Source organism: Carassius carassius, chromosome 24 (genome assembly GCF_963082965.1).
Source record: "Carassius carassius chromosome 24, fCarCar2.1, whole genome shotgun sequence".
Lineage (NCBI taxonomy): Eukaryota > Metazoa > Chordata > Actinopteri > Cypriniformes > Cyprinidae > Carassius > Carassius carassius.
The window spans coordinates 17494696-17522168 of NC_081778.1; the positions used below are offsets into that span (position 1 = coordinate 17494696).

A 27473-nucleotide genomic window follows, 5' to 3' on the forward strand; every position below is an offset into this window, starting at 1 on the left:
CTGGTGACTCCATAAACATTTGTACATTTTTTTCACAAATGCTGTGAACTAAAAGCTTACAGTTCCAAACATATGTAATATTGTTTCAATGCACACAACGTTAAACCTGGTCTAGCCTGGCTAAAATAACTGTTAATAAGCCAGTGAGACATTCAGTTCATGCAAAATTTATTCTAGACTATAAGACACTTACCATGAATTTCGTCCATTTGGGAAGCTGCAGGAGAGAAAGAGTTGTAAAATTTTAATTTAACCAAGCAAAAATGCCAGGTTTACTATTACAGAAAGAGCAATATTAGATTCTATGTAAAAGTGCTTTCAGATGAGAAAAAAAAATTCACAAATTGCAGTCGTATTTAATTAACATAGAACTTGCAGTGATTCTAAAACTACTTCATCTAAAACTGGCACCGATGTATTGCAGTGCACTACAATGTTAAATGTACACTACGGTTGCCCACTACATTTCAATAGTAAATGTGTTTGGAGACAGACACATACAGCCACTAAAAAAATAAAAACTTTAGAATGGCACCATTTTATTTACCAGTGGAATAATAATAAACCTCCATGTTCTTTTCGGAGGGGCTGCTCTTTGTAAACAAGAATGTAGAAGGCATTGCTCCAAATCTTCCATTAAACACTATGAATGGCCTGACTTTAAGACTTTGGTCATCCATAATGATCTTTCGCTCTCTCTCCTCCCTTCATCTCTTTCAAAAACAATGGGCAAAGCATTGATGCAAACACTTCAACATTCCTGTGTATAAAAAAACATTATTTAATGCTGCTCGTGTATTTGTGTGTCTGCAGTATTTACTTGAGTGCACACTGCACAGTCCGGCAGTGTTGGAGCGCTTAAATGGTGTATTCAAATGTTTGTGTTGGCAACAACACACGAGTCTGAGAATGCAGCAATTCTCAAATTCAACAGATTAGATAGATTTACAGTACTGAAAAGTGGATAAATCTGATCTGATAATTAATTACAGCAACAATACTTAATTTCTAAGGTCAATCAAGTCTCATCCTGTCAAAACTTTCTTCAAATGGAGAAGCAGAACTGTATGTATGAGGTTAGGTACAGCATGAGCTGCACTGGCACACTTGAAAGTCTCAAGCCTCGTGGTGTGAGACTAGTGTTACTTCACGGGCTTTTCAGAACAACGCTTCAGGGAAAGGTGTATTCGTGAGCAGAAATGAAACATTGGAACCGTTTTGCAAAATTTGCCAAAAACACGCAAAGCCAAAATTACACCATCTGCTCCAGTATTTCAGAAAAGCAGTCATGTGCAATGGCAGCCAAGTTTTATTAAACAATAACAAACAGAACGTCAGACAGAAGCATAGAAAAACTTGAAATTCAGCTTTTTTTATCGCTCACATAGCAGTCCATCTATCTACACACTTACCAGGCATTTCCCTGCCAAAAGCTGATCCTGCATACATACACATATACCGTTAATCTCTAAAGGAGAGTCTGTGCAGGACAAATACTTTTTTTTCTCTCGTTTTATTTAGATTCTTGAACAGATTAAGAAGATTTCTAATTTATATAATAATAAAAAAATTAATTTAAAAAAGTTCTCAAAATACAGTAGAGAAGGTGCCAATAAAAAATAAATAAAAATACAACAACACTCACCCAAAGCTGGAGTGAAATACGACAAAAGCACTGCAGCTACACAAAGTTCCATCGCGTCTGAAAAAACAAGCGAGTGTGAGACACTGGGCTGTCTTCAATTTCTGCAAAATTCCACACACATACTTCTGCTCATGTGGGAAGATTTATAAACCTGACTAATGAAGTATCACTTCTCTCATATTGCTAACTTGGCCATTTAACAAACCTCTTCAACTATGATGAGCAAGTCCTGACAGTTGTGGGTGACTTTTTGGTTGGACATCAAGTGCTAAAAAATTAAAGTGATTTATTCAAGCTGGAGCATTATTGACACATACTGTGTCTGCACAAAAAAGATCTCTTTCAGTTCCCCAGCATGTTTCTCTCTCCTGTTGCTAAGAATGGTAAAAGGGCTCTATTTTTAGAGGATAAGGAGCCCAAGGGACATGGCTGTGGGATATGGTATTTCAGATGATATTTGGTAAGTGGCATACAGACGTTAGTGTTTTAGCTGTTTTAACTCAAAACACATCACATATCACCTATCTCAAATACACGGGCTAATCAGCAATATATATAACAATATCCTTCATAGATAAAACCTAGTTCACTATAGAAAGAGTACAGTAGATTACAGTTGTTGCACAGATGTGTCACTGTTTTTCAACAGGATCAATTCTGAAGAGGAGGAGGATAGAAACCCCTCCCCGTCACATTTCACTGAATTCTTGGTGGCAGCACCATCTTCCCCATTATCACAAGTAATCTCACACCACAATAAACATATGACTACTCCATCAATAACAATTGTCTCAAGTAGCTTTACTGTGATAAAGATGACCACGTGCTCAAAAAGAAAGAGCAAACTACAAGTCTAACAATGCATTCAAGGCTGCATGCGCAGAAACTGAACGGGATCATTTTTGTGCACATCGATTGGAACAACAGATCTCAATGCAGAAAACGCTTATAAAGAGACGTGTGGCAGTTATGCAAGACATCTTACGGTAACCTAATAGCTGATTAATCTTAAAATTGAATACAATAAATAAATAAATCGCAAAGTGCGTCAAAGTCTTACCAGCTCGATACCGCTCAACACCACAAAGAATTCGGTTTTATTGAATGCCTGGGGCAAATCTCTCGACGACACAGTCTAGCTATACACAAAAGATCTCTAGAATTACTAAAATAGTGATTGCAAAGTCTAATATCTTCTTATACGAGTTCAAAAAGGGCTATTCCATAAACTGTGAGCTGCACGTAGTCATTGTTTAAGACAAGACACACGTCCAAATATTTGTCTGATGTTCGAACGCGCGCCTGTGTAGCGGAACTCGACTCCTCCTCCCCCGCTCTGCTCTGCTTTATACCGCACATCTCTGACCCAGAAGGCAGATGCAGGCTAGGAATCGACCCGTGAAGGAATTTATCTTGAGGTTCGCTTTGCGCAACCATCCCAGAGAAGCCTATTACGTGTTTTCATCTGGAAGACGTATGTTGTTTATTGGGCGTTGGCTCATGTGCCATATTTTTTTGTTTGAATAGTTTGATTAGTAGACTACTTTGTCATTGGTGACCATACTTTAGTCAGTGCAATGTTTACAACAATGCTTGAAATAAACCTCTAATGTATCCGCGGCCTACTAAAATGTAGGCTATGCAAGTTAGTCGGCTGGAGTATCATCATTCTCAATTACTTGTTTATTTTGTGCTATTTATTCTAGGTTATCATACATCAGCTATTGAACATGATATACTGAAAACTTTTTTGTGTAATTAACTTTTGTGGTTACCCAAAACCACAAACAAACAACAACAACAACAAAACCTGATGCATTTACAGCCATCAACCATTTCACTTTTTTGTATTCAACTTATTTATAATGAGTTTTTTGTTGTTGTTGTCGTTTCTTTATTTTTTGGGTAGAGGGGTCAAGCGTGTTGGAAAAAGCCCCAACTCCCCTTGAAATTGCATTTATATAAATGATTTTCAATGCCTATTCCTACAGGAGGGACCTCACATATTTCAATATTCATGTCATTCTATTCAGAAGGTAAAACCCAGTATAAATCATAGATTTAATGCTGGAGATCTGTGGACCTGCTGATTTCAAGCCTGGAAGACAAATGACAAAAACTGTTGGCTGTTTACAAGCCTCTCCCGAGATTCCACAAATTCTACAGATAGTGTTTTTGCATAACACCCAGGAGCTTACACAAAAATAAAGGGAGTGTTTAAAACTCTTTCTCTTTGGGAATGTGTTGCATTGCATCCTTTTGTCTAAAGAGTATAGGCTACAGTATTCTCAGCATTTACACTAACATATTCCCTTTAAACCACTGCATTTGTTTCAATGATACACTGCTGCTGTTGTTTTTAACAGATTTCAAAGAAGAAAAAAATAAAAAGGACCAATGTTCATTATATGTGTTGTTATCTGGTGATGCTCATGGTGGCGCCATTCAACTAGAGCGAGTCTGTGACAGAAAACCGGCAGAAAATAATACTTACACTTTCCATCACTGAGGTGCAGTAAAACTCCTGAGAGAATAACTTACCTTTTTAATGACTGTGTACAGCCTGCATAGGATATTTCTGTTGTATTCTTTCAACAGTAATGTGTGTTGGGCTGGCTGATATTGCAGTCATCTTCAGATTAAACAGACATCCAGCAGAAACTGTAAGTTGTAGCCTAAATAAAACAGATTATGTAATAGTTTTAAAAGAAAAAACTTTACTTAATTTCACATTTAATTCATGTTACTTTAGGATTCTTTGTAACTGTTTGTGAAATTTACTAGCAAATTCTGAATTAAAATTATTACTGCCATTTATTTTTTCAGTGAAGATGCAGCATCAAATTCTAAAAATTCTAGAAAAATTCTAAACCCCCCAATGTGTTTCTCACAGAATTAATCAGTCTTTATTATTCTACTGATATGACTGAAGTCTTCATCTCATGAATGGACAGCATTTTAAATATTTTTCAAAAGTACTATTCATTGATGTGTAAAACCTTTTAACGAGGCATGGTCTTACACTATAGTGTTTCATTGTATCTGAATAACTGCTCCCTGCTTTCATAGTGTATAGACATGTTTGAAAGATCCCTTATTAGAACAAATTCTACACTTCAGTTATAATTTGTTTCCAAGTTGCAGGAGGAGGTCAGTGTCAGCAGTGTCTCGCTCCAGAAATAGGCCGTGATGCAGAGTGTGTAACAAGCAGGTGTGCCCTTGGCTGATGCTGGGTCATTGTTCTAGCAGCCTTTGTATGTGCCTTTAATAATGTGTCACAGGTGAGACTGATGGAAATGACTTTCCATCTCATCCCAATGTCATGGTCCACTGGAGTGAGATGAAGAGCTAAATAATAGCAAATCTATTGGCATTTACAATTTACAAAACTGCTCAGCTACTGCAAAAGGGAAAAGACTGCAAACAAAAAACCACCATATGAACTATTCAGATATCAATCACGATTGGTCAAAATGAAGAAATATGAAATGCATCATACAATCTGCATTTATTTTGAAATGTGATAAAACGTGAATTCTACTCCAGTCATCGATGGAGCACAGACTTATGTAATGCTACGGTTTAAGGGAAAACAGCAGAGAGACTGGGATACATGCAGTGACCAGAAGTAAAAGGGACTTATGTAACCCAGCTCTGAGATGCAGAGTAGACGCATTACAGCTCCATGGACAAATTCCCTAAAGACCTTTTCAGTTTTCCATGCCACCGAGCAGATGGTGATGAATCGTAATTTACATACAAGTGAACAAATATTGTAAAAACCCTGGTCTTTTCCTATTGAAAACAATGTTTTGCCAATGAAGCACCCATAATTATATATATTAAAAAAACACCCTCACCACTCACCCACTCCATCCACAAGCACATGCAGTAAAAGGCATGTTAGTTCACCGTATTAAATATTAAAGTACATTCTTTTCTGTGCACACTAAAATTTGACAAACATATCTGCCAATCTAAAATGTTTATCTGAACCAGTTTACTTTATATAGACCAAAACCGTAATGCTATAACTGAATTCAAACATCAATGAATAATAATAATCCTATTATAACAATATAAAGACATATAATAAATATTAGACAAACAACAAAAACAATTAATTAATAAAATAGTAGTACCAGTAGTAGTAATAAATATAGTTAAGACATTACAAAACAAAATAAATATGAATTAATAATCAATAAAACTAAAAATAACTTACAATAGTTACAACCCGAATTCCGGAAAAGTTGGGACGTTTTTTAAATTTTAATAAAATGAAAACTAAAGGAATTTCAAATCACATGAGCCAATATTTTATTCACAATAGAACATAGATAACGTAGCAAATGTTTAAACTGAGAAATTTTACACTTTTATCCACTTAATTAGCTCATTTAAAATTTAATGCCTGCTACAGGTCTCAAAAAAGTTGGCGCGGGGGCAACAAATGGCTAAAAAAGCAAGCAGTTTTGAAAAGATTCAGCTGGGAGAACATCTAGTGATTAATTAAGTTAATTGATACCAGGTCTGTAACATGATTAGCTATAAAAGCTTTGTCTTAGAGAAGCAGAGTCTCTCAGAAGTAAAGATGGGCAGAGGCTCTCCAATCTGTGAAAGACTGCGTAAAAAAATTGTGGAAAACTTTAAAAACAATGTTCCTCAACGTCAAATTGCAAAGGCTTTGCAAATCTCATCATCTACAGTGCATAACATCATCAAAAGATTCAGAGAAACTGGAGAAATCTCTGTGCGTAAGGGACAAGGCCGGAGACCTTTATTGGATGCCCGTGGTCTTCGGGCTCTCAGACGACACTGCATCACTCATCGGCATGATTGTGTCAATGACATTACTAAATGGGCGCAGGAATACTTTCAGAAACCACTGTCGGTAAACACAATCCGCCGTGCCATCAGCAGATGCCAACTAAAGCTCTATCATGCAAAAAGGAAGCCATATGTGAACATGGTCCAGAAGCGCCGTCGTGTCCTGTGGGCGTAGGCTCATTTAAAATGGACTATTTCAAAGTGGAATAGTGTTTTATGGTCAGACAAGTCCAAATTTGACATTCATGTTGGAAATCACGGACGCCGTGTCCTCCGGGCTAAAGAGGAGGGAGACCTTCCAGCATGTTATCAGCGTTCAGTTCAAAAGCCAGCATCTCTGATGGTATGGGGGTGCATAAGTGCATACGGTATGCGCAGCTTGCATGTTTTGGAAGGCTCTGTGAATGCTGAAAGGTATATAAAGGTTTTAGAGCAACATATGCTTCCCTCCAAACAACATCTATTTCAGGGAAGGCCTTGTTTATTTCAGCAGGACAATGCAAAACCACATACTGCAGCTATAACAACAGCATGGCTTCATCGTAGAAGAGTCCGGGTGCTAACCTGGCCTGCCTGCAGTCCAGACCTTCACCTATAGAGAACATTTGGCGCATCATTAAACGAAAAATACGTCAAAGACGACCACGAACTCTTCAGCAGCTGGAAATCTATATAAGGCAAGAATGGGACCAAATTCCAACAGCAAAACTCCAGCAACTCATAGCCTCAATGCCCAGACGTCTTCAAACTGTTTTGAAAAGAAAAGGAGATGCTACACCATGGTAAACATGCCCCGTCCCAACTATTTTGAGACCTGTAGCAGAAATCAAAATTGAAATGAGCTCATTTTGTGCATAAAATTGTAAACTTTCTCAGTTTAAACATTTGCTATGTTATCTATGTTCTATTGTGAATAAAATATTGGCTCATGTGATTTGAAAGTCTTTTAGTTTTCATTTTATTAAAATTTAAAAAACGTCCCAACTTTTCCGGAATTCGGGTTGTAATCATAAAACTAATAGTAATGTAATAGTAGTAGTAATTGATAAAAACTATTAAGAAATTATTATATTTAAATCTACATTTATAAATAAAATTAAATAAATGAAAAAAAAAAATTGTATAAGTATTTATTTATATACCTTTATAAATAATTATAATAATAATTATTATAATTCTTTTTTTGTTGTTGTTTTTATTATTATACATGTAACTTGCTTGGTTTTTAGAGCCCTAGACGGTGCAACTCTCAAATCCTTACAGTAGTCTTTGTGTCTCTTCAGGGAAATTGCTGCCTGCATCCTTGCAAAACGTCTGAATTATTGAAGAAATCCACAAGACCTTAAAGTGACATGAGACATTCAGAGGCCCTTAGGCAGCAGAGAAGCCAAAGTACAGAAGGAATATTTCACTGAGCTCTAAACCAGCATAAGTCAATCCCATCACCACTATGACAAGAAGAAAATTAGATAAACACATTATTTTTAGGCGTGGGTGAGGATTTCATAATCGAAAACCAGAATGATTATAGACCAGTGTAGAAATTTCCAGATGTGAGATGGAGGTGGTCAGCTGTGCTCGGTCAGCATTCTTACATAACCCACCTTCCTTACATAAATGCCCAGTATTGTTCCTATTATGAGTCTTGAGACTTACTCATTAGGAGGGCCAGTTGATTAAAGCTGCTTTAATGGTGTTCTGCTTCCCACATTAATCAAATTAGAGGTGACATCTTTCAGAACACATTTAAGATTAGCATGGTCAGGCATTACAAATAGGCTGTTTGAAGCATGTTAATGGTACTGGTATACAGAAGCAATGGAACAGCTTCATACAGGATTATGAATATCATGCTGTGCATATTCTCATGTTTGGTGCAGAAAAATCTAACATTTTACTTACAAGAAATAGAATACTAGTTTGGCTTAAATATACATCAAAAAGTATTCTTGACTAGTTTTATATGTAAATCCAGATATCAAAAGTTGAATTTATATATAAAAATAAAAGAAAAATTACATAAGATTTATTGTGAGTACTTAGTGAATGGTTAAAACTCACCACTAGCTTACATAAATCTGTGAAGCTCTGCTGTTATGCCCACCTCAAAATCTCTGTAGTGATTTGTGGCCCATTTCTAAACCTTACTGACAAGTTTAATTAAAGTCCTTATGGAGAAGTGCTCATGAACAATGGCCTGTATTTTTTTTTTTTTTTGAATCCACCACCTGTGTTGCAGTGCAGTGACATTTATTCAAACAAAGAAAGGAAAAACACAGTAGCTTTCTGGACATTAAACATGCTAATATTGCAGAGAAATGGCTGCAACTTTAGGGCAGATACATCAGTGCAGCACACTGCAAATTGGTGAGTTTTTTCCCTTCTTAGACTGCAAACAGCAGCTTGGCATATCTAGCATTCTCTCTTTCAATTTGTGAAAGAGTTTGATGTGATGATTCTTACTAAATATTAATTTGTAAAACCTATTTAAACACAGGTGCTTTATCCATACACACAGACACAAACACACACACACACACACACATTTCTGTTCAAAAGTCATGTGTTAGTAAGATTAAAAAGAAAAAAAATTCAACAAGGATGCTACACTGATTAAAAGTGACAGTAAAGTAGTTACAAACCATTTTTATTTCAAATAAATGTTGTTCTTTTGAACCTTCAATTCAAAGGATGACAAAAAAAATATGAAACAGCACATCGGTTTAAACACTGACAATAATACAAATTTCTTAAGCATCAAATCAGCATATTAGAATTGTTTCTGACGGATTATGAGACTCTAGCCTGGAGCAATTGCTGCTGAAAAGAATATAATGATAAAATGTTTTAAAACCCATTTAAATAGAAAAGTTTGTAAATCATAATATTTTAATTGTAATGACTAATATAAAAAAATATATTACTTATTTTTTTTATCAAATAAATATAGCCTTGATGAGCATGAGACCTCAAAAAAAAACTTCACCTTTTGAATTTAGTGTATATGTTTGGTCAGTGTGTGAACCTATATGCTTCTTGTGCTTCCTTGAAGTATTCTATGGTAGTCTTTGTGGTTTCTGTAACCTCTTTGACATTCTAGATTTCATGTTTTGTTGGATAAATTACAATTTTTGGAAAATAACCTTTCACACAAATAACTCACATTGTGCACCACTTCCTTTTTCTGTTTAATAACTGAAGCTTTCATCAAACAGACAAATCATTCTTTGATTATGGGGAACATTCACATCAACTGTGGTCACCATTTTACAATAGTGTTTGAACAAATCATCAAGCCCTTAAAATGAATAAACAAACCATAAAAGCCATTACATACAACACAAAAGCTGTATTCCAAGTTATCTAAAAATATTTGGAGCATATCATATGAGGTTTATAGACTACTATGAGGCTTTTTTGTCATTTCTGGATCCCAAAATGCATCCCTTGATTATTGTATGTTTACAATGTACTGAAAAGAGCAGTGTGAACATCCTACTTCATGTACATCTCCTTTTGTGTTCCACAGAAGTCAGTCGTAAGGTTTTAGAAAAACATGAGGGTGAGTAAATGAGAATTTACATTTTTTCACCTGTAATATAGCAATCAAAATGCTTTAACGTAAACAGGGCTGCTAAAAGGGTTAGCTCACCTGAGAAAGAAAATTCATCCATCTTCTCACCCTCAAGCGTCATAGGTGTCACACATGACACCAATCCTTCATCCCCTCGGCTACACCTCAGTCCTCGGTCACTCTGGCCTCACCGCGGCCTTCCGGATCCACATCGCCGCGTCAGTCACCAGAGCCATCAGTTCCGCCTAGGACCTCCGGCTCCTCCCCGTCACCCTGGCTCTTCGGCTCTCCGTCTCCACCTCGGGCTCCTCCTCCACTTGCTCCGTTGCCGTGGGTCGAGTCCCTGGAGTCGGTGACCATTCCTCCTCCATGGCTCCTTCCACCGTCGGCCCCACCTTGGGCCGTTATGGCTGTGGCCTGGGTCCTGCTGGGTACCTCCTGCTTCAGATCCTTCCTGTCTCCTCCCTGGCTCCTCCCTCCGTCATCTCCTCCCTGGCTCCTTCCTCTGTGGTCCCTGTCTGCTGGCCTCCCTTTGTTGTTTCTACGGTGCGAGGACGCACCTACCGGGAGGGGGGAGTACTGTCACACACCTGGACTCATTTTGTGTGTTTTTGCCCCTGTGACCCAGTTTCTGTCTTCCGTGTTCGGTTTTGATTAGTTCCCAGGTGTGTCTATTCTATTGCCCCATGTGTTCCATGTCCCGGTTAATTTAGTCATGCCATCCACCTGTGTTTTCCCAATTATCGTTTGTACTTAAGCCTTGTCCTTTCAGTTCTGTTTTGTCGGGTCTACTCGTTACTTGTCCACTTGTCCATTTGTTACTTGTCAACTTGTCTACTTGTCCACTTGTTACCTGTTACTTGCCACTTGCCACTTGCCACCTGTTATTTGCTACTCACCTTGCCTATGTTTGATTTAATAAATCCTTGTTTCGTTTATCCCTCGGCTCCGTGTTCCTTCCAGCAGCGTAAGCCGTGACAATAGGTGTATGTGACTTTCTTCTTTCAGAATTATGCAATCGGAGTTGTATGTAAAATTGTCCTTGCTCTTCCAAGTCTTTCAATGGGGTATGAGGGTGTTTGTTGTCAACAGTTCAGAAGACTTGAAATAAAGTACACGCAAAGTGCGAAAAAGGCCCCCTGTAGCTAATCAGTGCATTTTTGTAAGATAAATATTCAGATTTCAAATGTAATAAACACTTTTTTTTCAAATGTAATAAACACTTTTTGAACAACAACTATGTTGTAGTTCATCAGCACTGGTCACGAATTAGAAGCACAAAACAAGGATTTGTAAAGAAAAACTGAGGATTTCGAAATGAGCCAAGAAGAGACTGGTTTTCATTTGCTAAAGTAAGAAAACGTTGTTTTCTTTACTCCTACATTGTCCAGAGGCGCGGGTGCGATGTATATGTCTTCCAGTTCCCAACAGTCAGCAAAAAAAGTGTTTGTTACATTTGAAATCTGGATATTTATACCCCGGAGCTGTGTGAGGGACGTTTTATTACAGATGCGCACACTTTATTTCACGTCTTCTGACCTGTTGACAACAAACACCCACATTCCCCCATTGAAAGGTGTGGAAGAGTAAGGACAATTTTTAATATTACTTTGATTGGGTTATTCTGAAAGAGGAAAGTCACATACACCTAGGATGTTTCGAGGGTGAGTAGTTGGACAAAATGTTCATTCTCGAGTGAATTAAACCTTTAATAAAATGCACAGGAAAAAAAACACTGAATTCTATATTCAAACCAACCCTAAGGCTCACCCCTTACCAGGTGACTAACCTTCATCTCAGCCAAAAACATTTGAAATTCTAATCTGCCCTCATGTGATGTACTTAAAGCAGTCCGTGAATCACAGCATCTCCTCTCACGGATCTGATGTGGCCTTGTCCAAATCGCTTACGTACTGCATGTCATGAAGAGAGAAGATGGGAGAGTAGTGAAAGAGCCAGTAAGAAGAGGCTGTGAGGCTCTTATTGTGTAAAGCAGGGGTAGACTGAGAGTCCTGCCACCAGCCCAACAGGCCACACTGAACCAGTTTCCATGACAACAGAATTCTAATGACTACACCCCTGGCTTTTGCTTTGAGGGAGAACGATGCTACTGGATTTCAACGTTTCCTCTTTGTCACACCTTTTCTTTTTTTACAATAAAATGTCAGACTCTCATCATGGTCATTTAAATCTGACAGTGCTCCTGATATACAGCAGCACAAGCCCTCTGCAGTTTAGCCAGTCAGATGGTCTAAGTCATTATCTTTTGGTCTTGCCCCCCCCCCCCCAACCCCCATCCAACCTGCTCATCCTCCTGTGACCACAGCCAGCTGTTCATTGGCTGGCACCACAAAGGCATCTGTCCAATCGGTGCTGTTCACTCATATAAACACAAGCAAAGCAGCATTCTTATGATTCAGAACTGAGTCAGTCTTTCAGTGAGGAGTCAATGGGAAACACTACACTGTTGCACTAGGTCTTGTCCTGTACCCTAAAGTTGAGCGGATCTTGTCCTTTTTTGAGAGAACTATTCTGGCTGTAGGACCATCTGCTTTTGCCTGCATTACTTCGCTCTCACCTTATTGACACTGTGACCAGCTAACAGTGTTCATGGTTCAGTCCTTTTCGATATACACTTGCAGTTTCAGCACTGACACACCGGACATGGCTGTGACACGTAAGTACTGCGAGTCTTTGAATGACTGACTCTCACACAGTAAGCTGAGAATCACACGAGTATAGTCGAAGAACTGAACGATTGGGTGATGTTTTGTTATTGGCAACACTGCATGATCATAGAGATCATAATATTTGTTCTGAAGTATTATACATTCAGTTCTTGTTTTGTAATGCATCACAGAATAGCAAGGATAGCATTTTATAAAATTTGAGCTTTACTATACATAACCCTAATATTCTGCTTTTGTGTATGTGTGTGTTGGAATATAAACTTCTGATTATTATTCATATTTAAGGACTTCCTGCTTTTTGTTGTAGGGGGTCTATTTATAGCTCATGTCTTCAAAAGTCTTCAGCTTTGTTTGTCACTGGGAGGAGCCCAATATTGCTCATTGCTTAATAGTATTATGGCTCCTTTATCATTTTATTTATACTGGTGACTGATAGCACTGCTAAACATAAATATATATATTTTTTTAATTTAGAGGACTCATCTGCTTGTGTGGAAAATCTGTATAATGAAACTAATATGAAGCATTGTGGAAAAGAGTCAGAAACATTAATTTATTGATCCTTATGATTAAATAATTACATGATCTTGCAATAAAACATAATCACAGCAGACCTTAGCTGAGAGTAACTTCCCGAGGGATCCTGAGATGTGTTGTCAAACATTAATTGATAGACTAGTAGTCAAAATGAATAAATTGAAATCATTAATTTAAATAGTTATATTATTATTAATATATAATTTTGCTAAGCTATGTTATACAGGAAAAATATCCTGAATATTTACAAATTGTAAATTGCATTTATTTATGGTTAATATAATTTTTTCTACACTGTAGAAATTATTCTACATGCATTACAACTTGAAATGTTTTTTTTTTTTTTTTAGTTACTTGGTTTTGTTTTATTAATGGCTGTAAGGATATTTCCCTCCTGTAACCCGAGTCACCAAAATATATTTCCAGAGTGCCATCCATATGCTTAACCCTCCTGTTATCCTCAAATCTGATAACATCTGCTACCCACATCTGTCATTTTGACCCCAGTAATTTAAACCTCAAGAATATGATTTTTTTTTTTTTTTACAAAGGTTTGTGTCTCAGGGAATTTATGTCTTTGTTGACTACTTAAATAGCCTTTTAAGTTGACATCCACCCATCACCCCCCTCCCCACCCCTTATAAATCCAGAATACCCATTGCACGACTATGGAAACATTTACAAATCACCATAAAATCTTACTGATTGACCTAAAATTTGAAAAGTATATATATATATATATATATATATATATATATATATATATATATATATATTTGTTTTATAATATTTCTAAGTATAGATTTTTGTAATCTATAACATTTGAAAAGAAAAAACTATTTATCTTATCATGGATAGTAACACAAGTTATGTTTGGGGTCAATTTGACCCCGGGAAAAACAAACACAATTCAAACATTTAGAAGGTTTTATTTTTAACATCATCACAATCAAAACATCAGTAAGGAACACATAACAGTCCTTTTTGTTATCAAGGATTGCAACATACATAATGTGTGGGGTCAATTTGACCCCAAGAAAAAACGTCCTAGGTTACGTATGTAACCATGGTTCCCCCGAAGGGAATGAGACGCTGCGTCCGAAACGCTTTGGTAATGCCCTTCAGCGTGACCAACTCTGAATAATATGTGAAATCAGTCTCATGAATGGGCATGACTTCATAGGCGGGTGACGTAGCGACCAGGAAGCTATAAAATAACGTGAGGTGGAACGAGCATCAGCTTCTAGGAATGAAGCGAACTCTGGCAGGGATGCCGGAAGTATGGCTTTGAGACGCAGCATCTCGTTCCCTTCGGTGAACCATGGTTACATACGTAACCTGGGACATTCCCCTTCAGGAACTCAAGCTGCGTCCTAAACGCTATGGGAACGAGAATGCCCACGCCGCCAGACTTGCAAGTCCTTGCCTAGTGTGTATACAAGGAGCACAGCTAAGGCAAGAGAAAGAAGAGCCATAAGTGGCTCGCAGATCTAAACCATAAAATCTGATGAATGTAAGGGGCGTGGACCATCCAGCTGCGTTGCAGATGTCCTGTATAGACACACCTGACAAGAAGGCCTTGGAGGCTGCCATACTTCGGTTCACGTGAGCCTTGACTCCCAATGGTGTGGGGAGATCAGAGGACTCAAGGTTTTAGGATAGCATCCTGATCAACCACTTCTTCTGGCCGGAGGCCTCAGCGCACCGCAGAGGAAACATGTAACCAGACGGTGTCTGCCCACTGAATGGCCACCAAAAGGAGCACGGTAGACTGTAATGGCCATCACGTAGACCCTCAGGACGGAGTGGGTCAAACCTGCAGAGAGAAGGGCCTGCAGGAACTCCAGAACTGTCCCAACTGGGCAAATAACTGGGTCGTGCTGGCAGTCTTCGCACCAGTAGGTGAAAGGTTTCCACCTCAATGTTTACAGTTTCCTCATGGAGGGAGTTCTGGATTGAAAGATGATCTCAGCAACCTCGGTTGAGAGACCAAAAGCTACAAGATGTGCCCCCTCAGGGGCATATTGCATTTTGCCCTTCCAGTGTCAGCATTCCAAAGGCTTGCTGTTACGTCTCCTTTTGCCTTATAGACTCCTGCCAAAATGAGCAACCCAATGTAGGCTTTCAAGTCAGTTACATCGAAGTCTTTCCAACCATCCCCATACACACGACTACCCTCTAAGTTTGTCATTTCAAGTACATTCTTTTCAATTGATGGTGTGATGAAAAGATGAAATGCTGATTTTATATCTTGGACATGGCTGACAATATATCTACAGTAGTGGGCCCTGGAACCATTTTGATGACATTAGCAGCACTAAGTCTACCCTGTTGTTCAGGTGGTGAGCGGGACCATGATAACTTTCCATTTTTGGAAGGTAATGGGTTTTGTGGGTGGTTGAGAGACAACAGGAGGGTCTCATTCTCATCTGAGCAGGATGCCTCATAATCAGGGTCCTCAATATTATCATCGGTCTCAGACACATTCTCCTCTGTCACTTTCACTGTCAAAATCTCATTGACAGAAAATCTTTGCTTAGATGTATTTTTCAAATGAGAGAGATGGAGAACATAGAGAGCACATAGATCACAAAGAGACATGGTTTAGAATGCTTCTGTTCATGCTTTTATAATGTTTGCTCCTCCCTTTTGTTTGGTAAACCATGAGAATTAGGTTTTCCCCTCCCCACGGCACAGGAAATATCAAGGTTCCTGCAAAAATGATGTTTTCCCCTCCCTACGGCACAGGAAACATCAAAGTTCTCATGAGAATTATATCCCATGTCATGTGAACTACTTCAGATACGGTTATGTTAGGTTAGAGCCCTAAAACAGAGGGAAGTTTTTTTATATAGTATTGAATATGTAAAATTATAATGAACATTATAAAATTATAACATGTTATAGTGACCTCAATAAAACAACCAAAAGAAATGTGTGTGAAATTTTTATATTTCTTATGTTTTATACAGCTAAAAGAGCCTGGGGTCAAATTGACCCCAAGGAACACGATGCTACAAAATGTGTACAGGACATTGAAAAAATATCAGCAGGTTAATTTTATGTTTACAGAATTGTCCCCATTAAATTAGGAAAATTCATTAAATCTGAAGAATTTTTTTTTTTTTTTTTTATAATGTATTTAAAGACTTTAAATATTGAATGGGGTCAAATTGACCCCAAAGTAAATAGGAGGGTACACACTTAAGTGTCAATTGCATTAAAAATAAAACATTGTCTCGTACACTATAAAGAAAAACACTCACTTTTCATTTTAAATGTTCAAAAAGCAAAATGATGAAAGTTAATACTTAATGAAAACTGCATTGCACCACGAATTTACTTATTGATGAAGAAAAACCCATACGGAGTAGAAATTTTGACAATTTAAATGGACAGAAACAGATACTGTAACATGATGGAAACATTTTGTACAGTGCAATAAGATTAAACACAGCAACCGAGCAACTAACCATAACCAGTGTCCTCTATACAGACATTAGCTGGCCCAATCTCTTCCGTGAACTATGTCCGCATGTTTCTCCTCAGGCTCTGACTGTGTCACAGCACTGTTGGAGATTACAATGACAGGGCCTTAATCCCATAGAGCTCCTCAATTTCCCCAGTACTGTGCCACAAATGCATGCAAGGTCTGAGATAAAGAAAAACTCCATTAAAGCCGCACAGATAAAGCACTACATAAGAGAAGACTCAGACTGAATAAACTGCAGTGTAGCCAACAGCTAATCTCCTGTTAACTCACAAAACACTCATCAGCAGTAAACTAGAAGAAGCCTCCAGGCCTTCAATCCAAAGAAAATCTTCTCCAGAACAAAGCAAAAAGATGTGTTGATTCAATTATTTGAATGACTGTGTCTACACCTCTGCAGGCAGAGAAAAAACAGAAAAGGTACACCACTCAAAGTGTCACACTGCAGTTTAACACAGTGGACAGTGCCAGGCCTCACAGGCCCTCACTGAAGTCAGAGATGTTGAGCCAGGATGACCCCAAATCACGTCCAATGCTGTAAGTACATCCTCTTACGGTCCAGAAACCATACATTCAGAAATAAAGCGATACACTTCTGGTTTTGACTGTCCTGTCAGACATCAGTTTCTTGTTTAGATCTTAATTAAGTTTGCTTAAGTATATACTCTGCCACATGCATCTTACGGTCCTAGCTACCGATTTACTAATGGACTAGTCACCATTTTCCAAAAACATTTTTTTTCATTCCATTGTGATCTTTTTTTTTCTTTCTGTAAAACACCTCTTTTTTTTCCTCTTTTTTTTTTTTTTTTTTTTTTTGTTAAGTCAGCATGAAACGGAAGCTGCAATTGTCTTCCTTATTGTGACGTATATCTCGGGCTGCATGTTAATCAAAATAAAATGGAAATCATGATATGGCTTAGTGTGATTATCAAACCGCAAAAGTCTGCAATTAAATGAAATACTGTATATATGCATTTGGTTAGGTAAGGTGCCAACCATCCTCCCATACTTAATAAGAAATATTAATATGAAGCTCTTAACAAAAGAGCTTTAAGGGCTCCACACAGTTTTCTGTCAAAATAAAAGTTTGATGATTTAAAATGTGAAAATAAAGAGATTAAGATAAGCATAAATATTACTGTAATTTTACAGTTGTAATAAATTCTTAATTTTATTTTACAGTGAAAATTTACAGTAGTATATTTTCTTAGTAATAGTAATTAAATTTTTTATAATAATAATAATAATAATAATAATAATAATAAATGTATTATTATTCTCACAATTCTCAGAATTGTAAGATGTCAAAAAAGAGATAAAAAGTCACAACAATCTATTATTATTAGGGCTGCACGATTAATTGAAATGGAAACGAAATTGCGCTTCGACAGAAGCTTCGATTTTCATGAGAATCTTTCAGTAAGTACGGTTCTGTGATCAGCAGTAAATCTCCACCCGAAGGCCAGAGGGCGCTCTCGCGCTCAAAATCCAAATACGCCCCAAAGAAGAAACCAATGAAATGCTGTTAACAGTAGCTGGATAAACGCTTTCATTGATTCAACATGACTAATATATGACCGCTTTTTAGTGCCACACTGAATTTTTTTTCTGAAGATTACGAGATTACATTTTTCCACAATAAAATAATAAAATAATAAAATAAATAAATATTTTGAGAATAAAGTCGAAATGTTTCGAGAATAAAGTCGTAAAAGGCCTACTACGAGAATAAAGTCGAAATATTACAAGAATAAATTCGAAATATTATGAGAATAAAGTCTAAATGTTTCGAAAATAAAGTCGTAATAGGCCTAATATGAAAATAAAGTCAAAATATTATGAGAATAAAGTCTAAATGTTTCAAGAATAAAGTCAAAATGTTTCAAGAATAAAGTGGTAATAGGCCTGCTACGAGAATAAAGTCGAAATATTTTGTGAATAAAGTCGAAACATTATGAGAATACATTTTCACATAGCCTATTTGGAATTTTCACAAAGAAACAGATTAATTCAATGAATTTTTTCACATAAATGCAGCGATCTGATCATTAAAGAGCTTGAAATACACATTATTGTAAGACGCATACTTTATGTTTCGCCTCTAAATATGATTTTGAAAGCTGAGACATTTAAAATAGTTATATCAAAAGCAAGAATCTTATTGCTATTGGGTGGCTGGCGCACTACAAATAACGAATGCAATGGAAGATATGAAATATTATTTCCAAGCATACTGTCCCCACGAGTATGACACATGGTATGATTTCTGCTAATAATCCCACATATATTTGTAGTGTATTGGATAAGAGAGCTACAGCGCCCCGCCCCCCCCCCCAAAGGAATGTCGATTGGGTGTGTGAGCTGATGTTAGGATATAAAGTTATTCCTGCAATATTCTATAAAAATACAAATTGTCAATTTGATCTCATGGTGACTTTAAAATTGTGTGTCAAAACCTTGGTTTCTTTTTTTTCCCATTCCGCTGCTTCTCACATTTTTAAAAGAGAGTACAGGTGCTGGTCATATAATTAGAATATCATCAATATCAACTAATTCCATTCAAAAAGTGAAATTTGTATATTATAGTCATTCATTACACACAGAATGATATATTTCAAATGTTTATTTCTTTTCATTTTGATGATTATAACTGACAACTAACTGACAACTATTGTGAAAACTCTGTGTCCAAGCACATTAATAGAGAGGTGAAGGGGAGGAAAAGATGTGGTAGAAAAAAAAATGTACAAGCAATAGGAGAGGAATGTGAAACAAAACCCATTCAAAAATGTGGGGGAGATTCACAAAGAGTGGACTGCAGCTGGAGTCATTGCTGTAAGAACCACTACACGAAGACGTATGCAAGACATGGGTTTCAGCTGTCGCAGTCCTTGTGTCAAGCCACTCTTGAACAACAGACAGCATCAGAAGCGTCTCATCTGGGCTAAAGACAAAAAGGACTGGGCTGCTGCTGAGTGGTCCAAAGTTATGTTCTCTGATTAAAGTAAATTCTGCATTTCCTTTGGAAATCAAGGTCACAGAGTCTGGAGAGGCACACAATCCACGTTGCTTGAGGTCCAGTGTAAAGTTTCCACAGTCAGTGATGGTTTGGGGTGCCATGTCATCTGCTGGTATTGGTCCAGTGTGTTTTCTGAGGTCCAAGGTCAACGCAGCTGTATACCAGGAACTTTTAGAACACTTCATGCTTCCTGCTGCTGACCAACTTTATGAAGATGCAGATTTCATTTTCCAACAGGAAACCTGGGCTCTCATAACACCTGAGCAGTGCCACAGACTGAACGACTACATGCGACGCCACATTACTGCAGTAATTCAGGCTAAAGGAGCCCCAACTAACTATTGAGTGCTGTACATGCTCATAGTTTTCATGTTCATACTTTTCAGTTGGCCAAGATTTCTAAAAATCCTTTCTTTTATATTGGTCTTAAGTAATATTTTAATTTCCTGAGATACTGAATTTGGGATTTTCCTTAGTTGTCAGTTATAATCATCAAAATTAAAAGAAATAAACCTTTGAAATATATCAGTCTGTGTGTAATGAATGAGTATAATATACACATTTCACTTTTTGAATGGAATTAGTCTAATTATATGACCAGCACCTGTATACTTGATGGCATGAAGAGCCCCTGGCTTGCTGCTGGTTCAAGGTAGGCTATTGTGTCTGATTTCAATTTCTAAAGAGAACTACGAGAGAAGCTCCAGCCAGAAGTGATCGAACTGATTAAACAGCAGAGGTTGAACCGCCTGTATGAGGGCACGTGCTTTAGGAAGATCAGTGCTCGTCGCAGACAAGGTCAGTTCAATTAGGATACAATTACATGTGCACAGGTAAACATAATCATGCATCATAGATTTAGAAAAAAAATTTTGATGTATCTGATCACAGATGCATAGATGTAATGTTTAGCTAACAAAAACATGACATTGAATTCATATTGCATACTCATAAGATAAAGGAAGATACTCTATTATAGTCAAGGGCACCAGACTTGGGTTCCCCTGAGTACTTTATCCTAATGCTTGGTCTGTTTGATATTACAAACACAACAACTTAAAGATATATATTAAAAGAATAATCTCATTCTGTTTTTTTGGACACACAGCAACAAATATGCAAATGCTCTCTCATTTTCTCTAAAAGAGAGAACCATTGTGCTCTCTTCATTTCTTAATTTTTATTTCCAAACCTACTGGTATGAAATAGCAATATCTAAATAAATGAGGGCAGCCAGTTGAGACTTTATGTTTTTAATCAAAAGTGATTTTCTCAGGTCACTGCTGCTTTAATAAAAATCTAATTTTCATTTACAGTGCTGTTGACCTGCTAGTGGAAAAAAAAAACTATAAAATCTAATTGGAATGGATCATTATGAGGACAGTAAAAAGCAAGTAACGGATCATTATGAGGACAGTAAAAAGCAAGTTACAAGAAAACAGCCAAACAATAACTTGCACGGTACATAACATGCATATTCTTATCTATATCCATCTCCCATTTTCTCCCATAGACAAGTTCTGGTATTGCCGTCTATCACCAAACCACAAAGTGTTACACTATGGAGATATAGAGGAATTCTCACAAGGACAAATTTCACATGAATCTCTCCAGGAGAAAGGTGAACAATACACTTCTTATAAATGACATTGTTGTTAATTAAAATTACTGTCTTTTTACCTGTAATGGCTTTTATTATTCATCACATTTACTGTTGACGCCATATTGACAGACAAGCTTGAATCAGACTAGCGCCAAACATGCTCTTTTTAGACAATCATAGTAAAGTAGAATATAATTTCTACTGTTCTAAATTTTCTAACTTCTACGTCCAGTGACAGTAGCAGATATCAAAGCAGTGGTCATGGGTAAAGACTGCCCACACATGAAGGAAAAAGGAGCACTTAAGAATAAGGTAAGAAATTATTATTGCAACTAATCACACCAGACAGGACAGGACTAGGTGTAGTGGATCCATACTCAGAGCACACAAGGCAGGCAGATTTTAATGAAATTACAAATTACTGCCTTAAACTCAAGATAACTAGTTAAAAAATATATATAATAAAAAAAAAATAAACCTTTAGGCAGAACAATGCACGAGGACAATGGTGGCCTCAAACCAAAGAATACTATAGGAATACTATAAGAATACAAACTATAGAATACCCCAATTGACTTTGCCTCAAACAAACACATCAACAGCTGAAAACAATTAGCAAATAATGCAGCAATGCCAATTGCGGTAAGTCCAATTGGCGCCATCTAGTGGTTAGATGTGGATAAAGGACTAACGGAGTAAACAAGGCAAAACACATACACTGTATGTATGGTCTCTTATTCTTATTAACCATTCATGTCAAAAGGTGTCTTTCTGGACTTTCGAAAAAGAAAAATATACATTGTTTATAGTTAAAGCTGAGTTATTGTTTATAGTCAAAGCAAACAGTAAGCAATAAGGTAATGACATGAGATAACAATCTCTTGTAGGTAGGGTATATTTGCACAGGCAACACACACACACACACATTAACTTCAACGTAACGTACGACTTAAGTGCCGTGGATGAATTATGTGTATGTTAATGTGGCTATTGTTGATAGATCTGCCATATTCAGATTAATCAGTCCTATTGCAATAAAAAAAATAAAAATAAAAACGAGAATAACTAGACTACTGTGCGCACGGACCGCACACAATTCGAATAGGTTCTTCAAAAGCATACGATACAACCTACCTAACTACTGTTGTTGAATTCTCGAATAAATCGCCTAAAAATGAACCAGGTCCTTTATTGAAAAGTTAACGCGTTTGAATAAGACAATTCGACGAATCTGAGCAGAGCTAAATCAACTTGAGCACGCGCTTTAATTCCAGGGACGTCTGCTGCGCTTTTGGAAATCAAGCACGTTTTTGTTATTATTATTCGTGTAAAAGCATACATTTGCCTGTAAATTTGTAATAATTTAAGGGACATTCATCTCTTAAATCTTATTTTTAAAACTTAGTTTTAACGTTCTTAGCATTTTAAAGTTCTAAAATGTCCTTGCTGGAAACTGCACTCCAGCTGGTTGACTTTGGGAGGAGAGTGTAGCGGTGACAGAAGCCCTCTGTTGTGCAGAGGCACCTGTAGTTAAGTGCAAATGGAAGTTGTGTAGAAGGAAGCGAGGTCAAGTACTCCAGGCTTGGAGATTGTTATTCTTCCTTTGCTTTTCAGGAGCTGCTGGAGCTGGCTTTTTCAATTCTTCATAACTCTGATGAATATCTGAACTTCATTGCTCCGGACAAGCATGAAGTGAGTATGTCATAGCATACAAGGCCAGGACAGTCATATAAAAAGTATTTTGGTCTCGTGGAAAGATAAACAACCTTTGTTTTTCATAAGATAATAACAACACCTAATCAGTTAGACATCAAAGTCAATATTATAACAATTTTTTTTATACTAGATCACTCATACACTACTTGAATTCATGCATCATCCTCAATAATACTCTATTATATAAACTTTTTTTTCCACTAGTACTGCATTTGGACTGATGGCTTGAATGCTGTTTTGGGAAAGGAGATGACAAGTGAGCTCACCAAATCAGATATGGACACTCTGGTTAATATGGAGCTGAAACTTCGCCTCTTGGACCTCGAAAACATTCAGATTCCTGATGTCCCTCCTCCTGTTCCCAAAGAGCCCAGCACTTACGACTTTGTTTACGATTTTAGCCAACAGCACATTTGAGACTGGAATAAAGTCCTTACTCATGCTGATAAACAGCTGTAAGTAAGGAGGAGTGCTAATTTTTTTTTCTTTTTGCTATTCGTGATTCCTCACTTTCCTCTCCTATGGACTGAATAGAGTTCAGATCATACATTTTCCTCTAGATTGTGACTATTATGTGATGCTTAGTTTTCTATTTCACTTAAATGCCCCTCTTGACTTAACAGTTCTGCAAAGAGGAAAAACTCACAGTTACATTTCTTTTCATTTATGAGTTTTAATGAATAATCAACTTGGTATCATGCAACCCTTTTGTGTAAGTGAAGTGCATATCTATATAAAATACTGAAAATGGATTAGTTTCATAATCATATAAAATAAAATTCAGAAGCTACATTAAGTCATGACCACATACACAGAACTCACACGAATGACAGAAGGACGATTCCAGAGTAATCAAGTCAACTAAGTTCCACTTAATAAATTACTTTATCCTTTAAGATAAAATGCCTTTGGTTTGCTTACTTAGATGCCTTTTCTCTTCCAAACATGTGACAACCACACTGCCTTCCTGTTCCCCAATATACAGTTTGCATCATATTATATTGTTGCTCAAAATCTCCACACTAGTATAATTCACACTTGCAAGGTACATTCTTGGTCTTATCAATGGCTCTTAAAACAAAATATTTAACCTTTATGCTGTGCTGAAAATCCTTTATCTAATTTGGAATTCCTCACCAGCCTTTAAAAAAAAAAAAACCTATATACCCCGTGTGAACAAAGTCATTATGTTTAATTCCAATGCAACCACCTTACCTAGAATTTTCAGGGGTCAAAAAACATGTCTAGTCTTTTATTTGTTTGTCGGAAAAAGCCAATATCTGAAATGATATGCCCTATTCAAATCAAATATTTAGATTCACTATTTAAGGTCACATATCAGAGCTTTCTGATAAACTGTTCCAATGAGCAGCTTTCCTCCATATGGGGTGGCCACTGAAGAAGCAATGATCACACTGCCGTCATCTGCATATACCTGAGTCACCCGGGGCTTTTCAGACAGGATGTTCTCAATCCTGATAACCTACAGGAGAACAAGGAATTCTTGATTTTTACTGTTTTACAACAAAGAGCAAACAGTACATAATGAATAAAAAAATATATTAACATCAAATTGCCAACAAATTAAATGAACACACATTCTGTAATAAATATTTATTTGCTGCAACACACGCACTCACCTCAGAGCCCGGCGGATCATTTGGATCACCAAGCATGAATTTGAGACCATTTGGGTGGCATCCCAGCCACAGATCTCCAGATTCACGGTCCACCTCAATGTTGTCACACAGTGACCCCACATCAACCTCCTGGGTAGAAAAAAATTCACATGCAGTTATATTAACAAAATTAACACGTCAGCAGTGCGTTCTCCTAAGAAAACAAAAATTGTCAATGTGCTTTCATGGTTGTTTAAAGCTAACATCCAATAAAGCTAAAACTCAATGTTCAATATAGGATACAAAATTAAGTTTTGTGTTTACCTTTACATGAGACAATACAGTGTTTTTCTGTATTTCCATGACACTAATTTTGTGCTTCAGGATATTTGACACGTACAAATGCCTGAAATAAATGAAGTTAGTTGTATTAACAACATGAGAGGACATGAAAAATGCATTAATATTGCATTACACTATGCTTTCATCAATGAAAATTCTTGACTTTTTCTGAAACTTGCCTTTTATCGGGGGAGATATTAATGCCATTGGCGGATGAAAAGCCCCCTGCCACAACCTGCACAGTCTGAGGACTGTAGAAGACGACGTCACACCAGGACAAAGACAGAAGTGGCTCCATAACCTTGAGAATCCCATTAGTGAAGTAATGGTCATTGGTGGCATAAAAGCTTTCCGTCCCCACAGCTACTATATCATTCACACTAAAGATGCACATTAACAGGAATTTTATTTCTGATCAGGTTTAGGGTTACAGACACATTGTGTTTAAAGAAGCACATACTTGTGCAGGAGTTCATGCCTGATGGTCTTAATGTAATGAAGAGCATTTTCATCCTCAACAAATCGGAAAATCTCCACTTGGCTTTTGCCTTGAGGATGATTAACAACAAACAGGTATATGGCACCATCTGTAATAAGAAGAGGAATTCATACACTATTAGACTTCTATCAAATGTATACATTTATAGGGTTTATAAGTGAAGATCAAATTGTAAAACGTCTTTTGACCACTAGGTGGCTAGTTTTCCTTACTATGTAATTTTGAAATTGCCAAAGGAAACAAATTGTATTGTGTATACTATACAAAAACATATTACTACAAAATACATTTATATATTCATAAGTGTCTACATTCCATAGAGCCGTTCATGGAACATTTAAAACAACTACGAAATCAAGAAACATTTTAAAAATATGAGATATCGCAACTAAACTGCATGCAACCCAGATTAATGCTAGAAATGTATTTATTTAATAAAAATGGCAAACCTTTTTCATCCGTGTACACACTGATTCCATGCGGATTAAAAGAGCCTTTGTCAAACTGACCCTTGATGTTCAGTGCTTTAATTTTCAGATCAGAATCCAACAGATTCAGGGAGTAGATCCTTCCAGGGTCATCTGAATAGGGCGGTACGCCTGGATACTTCAAGCCCTGGGTTTAATTGATCATAATTCATTAGAAGACTGTCTTTTTGCACTCACTCTGTCCACCACTGCTTAGACAATTTACCCTCAGTATCACTTCTGTTTACACTTTGTATGAATACAGTACGATTGGGTATTGATTTACAATTGATGCAAACAGTGTCCTCCACTGTATTTACACTATTTCACTTAGTATCAGCTGCTGGCTTAATATGCATTTAACAGTTGAGCAGACATCATAGCATTGATTCAACTCTAGCCTCATGCTGCACTGCATTGGTGATAGAGTTTGAATATATCCAGGAACATACCCACATCTTTTGATTAATAATGACGTATTGTCTGCTTAACTAATCAAAATGCTTAGTAAAAAAAGATTCATTACATACAGTGCTCAGAAAAGCCAATCCATCGTCAAGTATGGTGATATCTTCAGCACCATACTCTGTTGAAAACACGGAAATAACATCAAAATATCCTCATTTCAAGTGTTAGAAACATATAAACACATTACACTATTTCAAACTGACCAGCAAATGACAGCGAAGCATATACAGTGTGTCTAACGTGTATCTAACTTACCTATGCCCTCTATTAGGTGACAGTTAGGAAGGTAGTTTTGGGTAAGTTCTCTGGAGGAAAGTGATAAATGTCTGTAGAGAGGAATTACAATAAAAACACATTTATTATATTTTGCGTGAGTTTTTAAAAGTTTGGACTCGTTATTAAAAAAAGTAACGTTAGCAACAAAAGTCAGAACAGCGTTCTAGTCAAAGAAAGCCTTTATTGCAATTGAAAAGCTTGGTAGGCAAAGAAGCAAAAGTTAAATGCAATTGGAAATATCGACCAACCTAAGTGCAACGAGCCTTTCTCCGATGAAAGCTGCCAGAGCAACAGCAGCTAACGAGAGCACTGCTAACTTGCCCATGCTGTCCGAAATACTTGTAAACAACATTAACCATTATCAGTGTTGTCAGGGTTGCCAGGTCCTTTGAAATCAAACCGGCCTGATTTCTAATCAAGAATAGTCCAATAGCGTTTTCCCGCGGTGTTCCACTTTTTCGGTCGTGCCTTCGGTCGAAACCGTGTTCCGGGGAAATCGCCTTAACCTGCTGCAACAGTGTAATGGCGCGGGAAAAGCACGGACTTGGCAACACGGTGCCGCCTTGTACTTTACCCACAAGTGTATACATGTAGGCCTATCTCTAGATGTCGCGTTTTTGTTTTTTTCTTTTCCACAATGCATTGCTGTTTTTCTTTTTTTCTATTTTTTTTTTTTTTTTTGCTAATATACAGAC

General features: G+C 37.1%; 2 protein-coding genes and 1 long non-coding RNA gene across 3 annotated transcripts; 1 reads left to right on the plus strand and 2 right to left on the minus strand.

Annotated features, from left to right (window-relative positions):
- Positions 1 to 178: 178 nt before the first annotated feature.
- LOC132103633 (uncharacterized) lies at positions 179 to 2982 on the minus strand. Its single transcript, XR_009423422.1, has 3 exons — positions 2706 to 2982; positions 1646 to 1702; positions 179 to 217 (listed from the first exon to the last, which is right to left on the minus strand). It is a non-coding gene; the product is annotated as an uncharacterized LOC132103633 (long non-coding RNA).
- Positions 2983 to 17142: 14160 nt separating this feature from the next.
- On the plus strand, positions 17143 to 23810 carry LOC132103495 (engulfment and cell motility protein 1-like). Its single transcript, XM_059508625.1, has 6 exons — positions 17143 to 17303; positions 20474 to 20586; positions 21302 to 21409; positions 21624 to 21703; positions 23006 to 23083; positions 23312 to 23810. The coding sequence occupies exons 1-6, from the start codon at positions 17143 to 17145 to the stop codon at positions 23522 to 23524; spliced, it is 753 nt and encodes a 250-aa protein (XP_059364608.1). The 3' UTR covers positions 23525 to 23810.
- Positions 23811 to 24398: 588 nt separating this feature from the next.
- Positions 24399 to 27306, minus strand: LOC132103012 (serum paraoxonase/arylesterase 2-like). The gene is made up of 9 exons (XM_059507797.1): positions 27027 to 27306; positions 26758 to 26828; positions 26565 to 26620; positions 26017 to 26182; positions 25529 to 25655; positions 25248 to 25448; positions 25051 to 25132; positions 24748 to 24876; positions 24399 to 24590 (listed from the first exon to the last, which is right to left on the minus strand). The coding sequence occupies exons 1-9, from the start codon at positions 27128 to 27130 to the stop codon at positions 24429 to 24431; spliced, it is 1098 nt and encodes a 365-aa protein (XP_059363780.1). The 5' UTR covers positions 27131 to 27306; the 3' UTR covers positions 24399 to 24428.
- Between the last annotated feature and the right edge of the window lie 167 nt (positions 27307 to 27473).